Source organism: Diadema antillarum, unplaced genomic scaffold, assembly GCF_040938485.1.
Source record: "Diadema antillarum isolate AM-2024a unplaced genomic scaffold, OU_Dant_1.0 scf00000136, whole genome shotgun sequence".
In the NCBI taxonomy this organism is placed as follows: domain Eukaryota; kingdom Metazoa; phylum Echinodermata; class Echinoidea; order Diadematoida; family Diadematidae; genus Diadema; species Diadema antillarum.
The window spans coordinates 1,681,602-1,692,719 of NW_027271025.1; the positions used below are offsets into that span (position 1 = coordinate 1,681,602).

At 42.2% G+C, this 11,118-nt stretch overlaps 1 protein-coding gene across 1 annotated transcript; it reads left to right on the forward strand.

The window, feature by feature from the left end:
- The first annotated feature begins 1,015 nt into the window (after positions 1–1,015).
- On the forward strand, positions 1,016–10,857 carry LOC139720981 (tubulin beta chain-like). The gene is made up of 3 exons (XM_071632312.1): positions 1,016–1,072; positions 9,084–9,419; positions 9,794–10,857. The coding sequence occupies exons 1-3, from the start codon at positions 1,016–1,018 to the stop codon at positions 10,739–10,741; spliced, it is 1,341 nt and encodes a 446-aa protein (XP_071488413.1). The 3' UTR covers positions 10,742–10,857.
- The last annotated feature ends 261 nt before the right edge of the window (positions 10,858–11,118 follow it).

The window sequence follows — 11,118 nt, forward strand, 5'->3', positions numbered from 1 at the left end:
GATAGGATTTCCTAATACCGGATCACATAAAAGGGCACTATTCGAAAATGCCGTACAGCTGCGTACAACATAGTGCTTGATCGATTTTCGTGCAGCGTATACCATCTCTCGTTTATGAAACGATGAAAATTTGGTCTGGATTTGCCCTTTAGGCTGCGTTCACATAGAAGTATACTATTCGGGTATTCGGGCTCGTTTTTCGAGGGCACGCGAATAGCTTGAATCGAACGATAGGATTTCCTCACACCGGTTCACATAAGAGGGCACTATTCGAAAGTACGAATAGCTGCGAAAAGTATAGCAAAGTGGGAATCGAGCTTGTTCGATTTTCTTGCCGCGTATACCGTCTCTCGTTTATGAAATAATGACACTTTTGGTCTGGATTTGCCCTTTAGCAAATATAAGCATGTAGACTGACATTCTGATGCAGTTTATCCCAGCAATCTTATTAACAATTTCTAAACTGCATCAGAATGTCAGTCTACATGCTTATGTTTGTTTAAGGGTAAATCCAGACCAAAATTGTCATTATTCCATAAACGAGAGACGGTATACGCTGCAAGAAAATCGAACAAGCTCGATTCCCACTTTGCTAATACTTTTCGCAGCTATTCGTACTTTCGAATAGTGCCCTCCAATGTGAACCGGTGTGAGGAAATCCTATCGTTCGATTCAAGCTATTCGCGTGCCCTCGAAAAACGAGCCCGAATACCCGAATAGTATACTTCTATTATATGCGAACGCAGCCTTTACAAGATCTTACACGCTGCGCATACATTGCATGTAGAACTTTTGAGAAAATCCCTGACGGAACTATGTCATTGCCAGACTTTACGTACCATGACTGGTGCGCGAGGCGTGATGCAATATTATAAGCGGTGCGCATTGCAAGTTTGAATTCAGTTTTCGTCGAGCACCGGTATTGGAGCAGTGGACGTGTAGTCTGCAAAACAAGCAGGAGATTCCACCTCTGTACTTGTTTCATCTTTCCGAAAGAGCAAAACAACGACAGAAAATGAGGGAAATCGTCCATGTCCAGGCTGGTCAGTGCGGCAACCAGATTGGAGCCAAGGTAATGTGTCTACCCTCGTTTATTAACACCTGCACACCTTTAATTAAAGTTTTATAGACCATATATTTTCAAATTTCGACATTTGAAAATCATTGCATCAACCTCGCACATTAGAAGAAAAAGACAGTAATTCCATGTTTTGTTAATGTAAGCATTTCAAATGAATTCAATTCAAAACTACAAATTATAACGAATGAGAGGTACCAATAAACATGGTGTCCGTAATTTGAATCGGAGGAACAAGATAAGCGTTGGTTCCGACATGTAGAAATTCCCATCAGTTTAAGTGCATGGAAACCAAAGTCTAGAGTCTAAATTAAAGGGATAAATCAGTCAACACGCGTTAATGAACCAAGAGTCAGACTCAGTTATTTTCATACTACCATTGCTGGGCACAGTATATTCCAGCCTATGTTGCTCTAAGCCCCTTGCCCCTCTCTAAAGTCTTCCACGTGGAAGCCATACATAGGCCTACGTGCGCGAGGCGTTACGAGGCGCCACGCCCGTGCGCCACGGTGGAACATCTGGACGTGTTGATTTAAGTATGACTGTTCAAAAATCAATATCACAGCAGGGCATGTTATAAGTGCCGCGGCGGAGCCAGATTCACAGGTGTTCTGTCGTTAATAGTCCAGGAATGGCAAGCATAAATTTAATTGGCGTTATTATACTCTTGAGGTTAATCAAGCCGGTAGCGTAGATGGAGTGTTAGGGGAGACGTAGCGAAGTAGTTTAACAGTGTTATAGTTATAATATATGATAGTGGGCTATTTTCCTGGAGATATTTTGAGGAAAAGAAATATGCTTTAATGTTGGGCAAGGGATCATGTGCAACATCCATGACGAAAGGAATACAAAAGCTAGATCTAGAGTGTTTTTTGTGTGTGCATGAATAGGGGTAAGAGTTGAATATCATAACGGTCAGGGGAAAGCCGGAAATTCTTTGGGAGGAAGTTGTAGAACACGAATTTGTGGCCAGTCCGAGTGGAATATGAATAAACGAATGGGTGGGGGGGGGGGGGGTGTGGCAGAAGTTCATACGCAACCTCCATGAAGAAAGAAAATATGTCTTATTATACTAATGTGCATCGGTTAGAATTTAAGTGTTGAAATTGCCGATAAGGAAAAAGTTCTGCTGCAAGGATTCAATTAAAGAACATTTTTGTTTAAGAACATTCTGGGCGGGAAATGCATAGAATGCAGACCTGGGGGGGGGGGGGGGTATGAGAAGGAAGGGGAACACAATGATGGGGGTGGCAACCTGCGAATCTTCCAAGATTTTCATGACGGCCAATAATTTTTGATGGAAGTTTGTTTTCTCAACATAATTGGACACAATATTTACCTCCAAAGAACTCGGAGAGGTAAGGGTATAGCGGAGGGGAACAAAGACCAACAGAATTAACCAAACCGGGAACATTTGAGGCACTCTTTCGCACGAAATGATCTTTGTGATAAGTTGAATGCATGCTTCGGCAGAGCTCGACAACAGTCTTCAGCCTCATTCACTGTGTAAAGTAAGTAGGGCCTAGCTGCATTCTAGAGTGAGTACAACGACCAGGGACATACCCTCAGTCCTCGCTCAGTTTTTCCCCTATCAAACAAAGTGAAGAATGTGTACAAACATATCTTTTGTATACCAAAACGTTTGTGTAAAAGGTTTTACTCCTGCTCAAACTATGTGAGAATAAACAGAGCTTGACACGATAATTTGAACGCCGTTTGGAAATCTTGAACAGGGTTCGCATTACAATGCCATGCAAGTCGTGAAGAACAGAAGGCGTTACCTATTTGAAATTAATTTCCGGGACGCTTCCACGTGGCAGAAATTACATCAATCGGATTAGGATGCAAATGTATGATATATAACCCGTGTTACATGCTTCAATTGGCGCTGCCGTGTGGTGTTTGCACGTGAGTTTTCCTCTTGTGTTTGTGTGTGTGTGTGGGGGGGGGGGGGGAGGGTGGCGGGGGTATACCGTTGTGATGATCGCCATTTCGTCAATGCCACTGTATTTTCTTTTGTCTTTTCTATTCAGCACTCCTATGAAATACCATTCAGCATTTCAAATCTGTTTGCATGCAAGACTTACTGATTGTAACAAGCCTTAATATAGGCCGACTTTCTGGTTGTTAAAGAATCTCCTTTTTAAATAGTAAAATGTAGTCGTAAAATTTCAAATTGGGATTATTTCAGCCAATGCAAGACACACACACATTAGGTCCTCCAGAGTGTAACGGGGGGTGGGGGTGGGGGGGGGGGTCATCAAGGGTTTTGACAGTGATCTCCGCCGACAAAATTTGCTCTCAGCAGATTAGATGCGATAAATTCAGGAGCTTGTAACAGTTATCTGTGACTAACGAGTTTCGTGAAAAAGCTTGTGAAAGATGAAAGATTGAAATACTGTGTATTCACGATTTAGCTTGTTATAACTTCGGTAGGCAAAAAATCGAATTCCTTATTCGACCGAATGATTGTTTGTCGATGGGGCGCAATTAACTGCTTATATCGAATTATTGCAGCTGATGCCTACATGAGAATACTCCAGTGGAACTATGCAGGATATAGTCTTGTACTGAGCTGATATTCATAAAGCATAGATCTGCAGTGTCTTGCAGACTAAATAAGGCAATGTAACTGTCATTGTCGAAGTTAATTGGTACGACTCCTTTCTAACACTTTCACTTCTCTAATGCGAAAAGGGACTTCCTTCATGGTATAACTGTATGCGCTATACAATCAAAGTTAATAATTCCAATTACCATCATTGTATTGATAGTGGTAGTAGTCTTTTTGAAAAGAGAAATTTCAGCATGAATTTGGCTACTTTAGCAAATATGCCTCCTTAAATACGAGGCGTAAGATTCGTCCCGTGCGGAATTCCAGTAGCGGAGAGGAGTGATCAGCATCGGGTAATACACGATGTAAGGAGAGAAGGTAATGTGGTGTATAGGGCTTTTTACACTTATACATTTTTGCTTAGTCCCGTACCAACGGTGGGGCTAAGGGGAGGGGGGGGGGCCTTAGCCCCACCGTTGGTACGGGACTATCCTTAGCCCACTTTCTGTTTACACTCGTTTTTGCCAAAGTGGGCTAGCCCCACCGATAGTCCGGTACTATCTGGCCCTGCAAAATAGCAGGGTTAGCACCGCAATTGCGGTGCCAAGCAAGTGAGTGTAAACAGAACGAAAAAATAATCCGGAGCTGAGCGACGGAGACGAAGTCCGATCCCCACTGACCAATCAGAAACGAGGTAATCAAGTGCTGCCGGTGCGTGCGTGTACGTGTGCAGTGCACAGCGTAATCATGAATATTCATGTGGTTTGGAAAATCCGGGGCTAAGAAATACGAGTGTCAAAAGGTCAGGTTTCTCCTTAGCCCCGGACAAGAGATAGTACGGGACTAATTGGCCAGTGTAAAAAGCTGAAAAAATTGGTACGGGACTAACGATAGTCCTGGGTCAGAGAAAGTCCGAGGTTAAGAAACACAAGTGTAAAAAGCCCTAAAGGATTTGCAATGAGTTCCTGTTGACGTCGGTGACACCAGTTGAGTCAAGTGAGGACAGAATGTGACTTCCTTTCCCACGTTCTGTGGTATAAACCCATCAGCAAGATGATTAATGAACTCGTTATAGTGGTATCAGTATATCGGGTCATAATGATATGGTCGTTCTTTCTCATGATTTATTACTGCATGCTGCCAGTTTAGAGAACGGATACTTCAGGAGCTATAACGCCTCATATTTCCTGCAGACATGTTCGTAGAGGCATCAAGAATATTATTCTTTTATGACCAATTGTCATATCTATAGGGACCAGAAATTCGGTTTAAAGTAGTTCCCGGCATGTTCGTATATTTTTTTCTTTCTTTATATAAGTATAATTTATCAGTCACTTGTTTTTACAAAGTCGACAGTGGGTCAGATTTTAAGATGCAAATATGGGACTGTCTTTTATTACAGCGAACCAATTTTCATAAGAGATCGACCGTACCAACGTGAAGACTATTTAATTAAAGCACTTGAGGTAAATCTAGGCAATCCGTACTCGTATCAAACTCTCAAAAAACAATCATGGTAGAACCCCAAATCGTTTCTCTTTTCCCAGTTCTTTGTCGCCATAAGAAAAAACACTCGAGAATAATTGTACGATATTCCAGACGCGAAAAACATTTTTTTTTCTGTTAAAGGACAACTTCAGCTGAATATATGCGAGGATTGCCTGAACTGTTTACCAGAACACATCGGTGAAATGTTGAGGAAAATAGGACATTGCGTTCAAAAGTTATGGACTTTTAAAACATTTCCGGCGTCGTCATGATGGCTGGATGAGAAGACTACAGCAGTTTGTGATGTCACTTATAGGACAACGATATTAAGATAATATAAACAGAATTCAATATATTTAAATATTTATAGCAAAATGACTCAAATGAGAGCCCTTGACTTCCCTCGGCACTTTCAAAAAGTAGGGGGAACAATATCTATTTTACTCTTAACACAAGTCAGAAACAAGTTGAGGGAACACCGTTGTGTAATGTTAAAATTGTTTATAATAATCGCTGTCCTGATCACAAACTGCAGTCTTCTCATCAAGCGATAGCAACCACTGAAACTTTACAAATTAAAAACCTTTGAACGGATCGTCCGATTTTCCTCAAATTTCACATGTTCTAGTGATATTGCTGCATTCACTAAAGGACACATATTTTGGGTGAACTGGTGGTCCCTTTAACACTTAAAAGACTATTCTGAGTTGCCGTCAGGTTATTGTTTGTGTAAGGCAAATAAGCAGACTTTTTTTTTTATTCAAGTCAAATATTTTGCCTGTGACTAGATTACAGGAGGTCAAAGACAATCAGCAGTTAGCTGGGATGTTTGCATCGATTATCATATTCCCAGTCTGAACTTGATTCACTTCCTTGGAAAAAAAAGTGTCGATGTCCATGTTTGTGCGTGAGGGGTGGAATAGAAATAACGCCAGTCGTCTGTCTGAGAAAATGCCAATAAGACACGTGAAATCCTTTCACGAATCCGCTAATGGCAGTTTATCCTTCAATCGCGTTATTCATTGGAGCTCGGCGTCAGATTCTCTCTTAGATGAACGCGGAAAGAATGCCTCGTCATGATTAGGTTTTCAAAAGATGCAGAGGCTGTCTCTGCTGTATACAATGATTACGGCTCGATTCTTGTGACCCTGTATAATGTCAGGAGTCTACCAGATTAAAGGGATGGTACCGTATTGGTAGAGGTGAGAATTGGTTTTAAACTTTCTTGAGATATCAAGAAACTGTTTGTAAAATAGTACAGAGCGTACCTTTCTAAGAGGAAATCAAAGTTTATTTGATGAAAATCGGTTTTGGCATGGCTGACACATCCAAAAATAAAGTAAAACAAAGCGATCGTAATAAAAGGTGGGTTCCACATTTTATGAGAATTGCTTTGTTTTGGGTATCTCAGCCATTTAAAAACCAATTTTCATCAAATAAACGTTGAATTCCTTTTGGAATTACATACTCTTTCATATTTCATGAGAGGTTTCTCACAATCTCACCAAAAAAATTAGAAACCGGAGGTTAGGTGTCAACCAAAACTATACGATCCCTTTAAAGCTTTTCAACGCGTACCTTAGACTTATAGTGCGGTTCAGACTTTGGCATAAGATGACGTACGTCGATCGCAACACCTTCCGTTATTTGTTGTCAACTCAAACTCAATGCGAGGGGAGGATTGTTGCGGAAACAACCCAAAAGTTCATGCGTTGGCTCACCGTGATAACTACGTCAAAATTACGCACCCTTTCATCTATTTGATTGTTCTGTATAATGTCTACAGCAATGACACTCCACTCCCCCGCCAAAAGAGAAAAAGAAAAAAAAAACTGAAAGGGCAGCTCACCCCACCCCTTTGTCCTGCGTTCTGTTTGATCTTAATGGGCAGTATTGTGTAAAGCACTATGGCGGATGTTCAAAATCCTCTACAAATTGAAACAAATTTAATTTCATTTACTCACCATCCTGGAAAGTCAATTCATGCCCTTTTTTTATTCTTTCATCTGAATGGATTTCATTGGACCCAACGAAGCATTGTGTCCTTCGTAGGCCTTTATAATCTTAAATCTTGCAAGACTAACGGTTGTCATTGGCTCTACAACTTCCGTGTTTGTTTTTAAAGGGCAAGTGCAACCAAGGAGGTTCTAGAGAATGGAGTCACAACCGTCTTATTTCCTTTGCTAGATGTTCGAAGCCGCCGCTCAAAAATATTTGAAGCATGTGGCAAACTGGATCTGCCGCTCAGATAGGAAGACAATTGACTCGTGTCTCATTGCATAATCACCAGCCACTTTCAAAGGAAGATATGTCTTTGTGATGGTACATGTAATTACTTTTCGCTATCCCTTCTTATAAAAGATAGGTGGTACAGACACGAGGATGCGCGAATAGAAACTGAGCAAAAAATGTTGATATAAAGATGAAAATTACTCGACTGGGCATACCCGGGCACTAATCTGATATATCTATCAATAAAGAATTATACTTGAAGATTATTCCATATTAGTTTCATTTGTGGAAATTAAGCGGGAAAGTGATAAAAGCAGCTTTCCAGGATGGTACAGTTTTAAACATTTTCACATGATACAGCTCTGATTTACACTTTTGCGCAAATTTCTGGACGGAATTGACTTTTGTTTTACATGCTTTGTCATTACGTAAAATTTCATTTCATTTAATAAATAAGCAAATATGGCCACTATTATGATAACGTTCAAAATGAATCGTCAGATTGCTCAGCAAGACGGCGGCTTGGAACATCGATCATCAAAGGCACAAGCGCACCTGTGGAATTCTTTTGTACATCAATAGAAATCTGACAACTGTTTGAATAATTGCAGCCAGTTGGAACTCCAATGTATTAAACCTCCTTGGTGCAACTAGTGTGTGTGTGTGTGTGTGTTGTGTGTTGTGCGTGCGATTTGTGTGTTTTCACTGGAAGGAACGGAGTCATTTTTGGGTGCCGAAACCGTTAATCTTTGGCGGGAACTCGGACCGTTGATCAAATTCAAACCCGAGAAAGGGGTCAAAATTAAACCACAAGCTACAAAGATAAATATCGTGACAAAGGGACGTAAATCGGATTGCGGAGTCCTACATTCCCCCTTCTTGACTCCCTTCATGGGTCGTGGGTTGTTCGATATTTAAAACGTAAATGAATTCAAGAAGAAATTTCGTCCAATACGCCGAATCGCTGAAGTAGTAGTAAAAACGATTTAGCAATGACGTCTTTGTGAAATCAACCACATCTGGAGGTGAGGGGGGGGGGGGACACTGTGGAATGGTGGATAAGACCTAATTTTTCAATCTCGTGTATCGAATGAATATCGTCTAGTGACTACACTTTTAAAAGAATCGCCCCATGTTCCTTTTAATCCAGGTCTTTATAAAATAGTAACTGGCAATGCTAGGTTAATCATAATTGTAAGACCCTCTGATAGAGCAATGGCACACTGAAGTTAGCTACCCTGGGTATACAGAAGACTTAAGGTGGAGGTAGGGGAGGGGGAGGGGTGTATACAAAAGCGAATTGGCTATTTGAGTAGAATAGATAGTTTTGAAATATTTTTCAGTGGAAGAGTTGTTAGTAGGTGATATTATTGCTTTGACTAATTTTCAAATGAATTTGTTACCGATTATCATTTCATAGTACTATTTAAAACCTGCGTTCTGTAACTTATCGATTTTTTTCTATTTAAACCTTTACTGGTCAATTTAGTGTCACTGTACTCGGTACTCGAGTAATCGTGAAGGCAGAGTAGTTTGCTTTCAAGTAGAAATTGATATATTGTGAAATTTAGTGCCTTAAAATGAGTTTAGTTTAGATTTTTGGCTGAATATGGCAAGTTGTGACTTTCCTACTTAGAAGTTGGTGAAACCTTGGATAAGCTTGGAATAAGCTGGGGATAAGCTTGTGTTAAAGTTTTTATCTAAACATTCGAGTTCCTCTTATCTTACCAGTTCTGGGAGGTGATCTCCGACGAGCATGGTATCGACCCAACTGGAACCTACCATGGCGACTCCGACCTCCAGTTAGAACGAATTAACGTCTACTACAATGAGGCCACTGGAGGCAAGTACGTCCCTAGGGCGGTGCTCGTAGACCTGGAGCCCGGCACTATGGACTCGGTGCGATCGGGACCCTTCGGTCAGATCTTCAGACCGGACAACTTCGTCTTCGGTCAGAGTGGGGCAGGGAACAACTGGGCCAAGGGCCACTACACGGAGGGAGCCGAGCTGGTCGACTCCGTGCTCGATGTCGTCAGAAAGGAATCAGAAAGCTGTGACTGCCTTCAGGTAATGATACTCTCTTGGCCTTAAATTTGAAATTTGACGAGGTCAATCTCGAGACATCTTACAAAATATTTTTCAAAATCGTGCATTTGGAATTGTACAATCAGAGGGTGCCGTGTAAAATCATTTCCACTGTTCACAAACTGATCCTGTATTACACTTGCCTGTCAACGGGCAATGTCAACGTGATGTCTTCACAACAACCACTTGCCTCCTATATACCAGGGCCGAGTCTTACTCAGTTGTGTTGACCTCATTGATCATGTCAAGACTAGTAATAAATAAAAAAGTATAGACTCGGACTGTCGTCATCAGTGTGAAGATGATCCATCATGAGGACATGTATAGTTGTTATTTGTGTCCTTTTAATTTTACAGGGTTTCCAGCTTACACATTCTCTTGGAGGTGGCACTGGTTCCGGTATGGGCACACTGCTGATCAGCAAGATCCGAGAGGAATACCCAGATCGCATCATGACCACGTTCAGCGTGGTTCCCTCACCGAAGGTTTCGGACACTGTGGTGGAACCTTACAACGCCACCCTGTCAGTCCACCAGCTGGTCGAGAACACTGATGAGACATTCTGCATTGACAACGAAGCCCTCTACGACATCTGCTTCAGGACCCTCAAGCTCACCACACCAACCTACGGTGACTTGAATCATCTGGTGTCTGCTACCATGAGTGGTGTTACCACCTGCCTCAGGTTCCCTGGACAGCTCAACGCCGATCTCCGCAAGCTGGCAGTCAACATGGTTCCCTTCCCTCGTCTCCATTTCTTCATCCCAGGCTTCGCTCCTCTGACCAGCCGTGGTAGCCAACAGTACCGCGCCCTCACCGTTCCCGAGCTAACCCAGCAGATGTTTGACGCCAAGAACATGATGGCAGCCTGCGATCCCCGCCATGGCCGCTACCTCACCGTTGCCTCTATGTTCCGTGGTCGTATGTCGATGAAGGAGGTCGACGAGCAGATGCTCAATGTCCAGAACAAGAATAGCAGCTACTTCGTCGAGTGGATCCCCAACAACGTCAAGACCGCTGTCTGTGACATCCCACCACGGGGTCTCAAAATGGCTGCTACCTTCATCGGTAACAGTACCGCCATCCAGGAGCTCTTCAAGCGCGTCTCGGAACAGTTCACCGCCATGTTCCGGCGAAAGGCTTTCCTCCACTGGTACACCGGCGAGGGCATGGACGAGATGGAGTTCACTGAGGCTGAGAGCAACATGAACGACTTGGTGTCCGAGTACCAGCAGTACCAGGACGCCACCGCCGAGGAGGAAGGAGAATTCGAGGAGGAGGAAGAAGATGCCGAGGAGGCGTAAAAGGACCAGTGTAAACCACATGTTCAGTCGCTCCGCCCTGCACACACCGATTGGATATTCACACCCACCTGTTTCCATGTAGGCATGACTGCGAACACTAGGTGACGAAGCCAACCCCTGCCCCCGCCCAAAATAAAAGTAACAATTGGATTCTAAATCCGTTCAAATTTATACAATTTATCTACAGAAAAAGAAAATTATGAATTTATTTTCGGAGAAAAAAAAAATCATTTGTGCCTCTTTAACAGAAGATTAGAGGCTCTTGACTTTGCACGAAGTAGGCTGAAACTGTTTCAAAATGCAAAATGCCAATGACTGTTAAAACATTTTGAGTTGAAGAAAAATTATTGAAAAATTCAACGAAATAAATGAAAAAC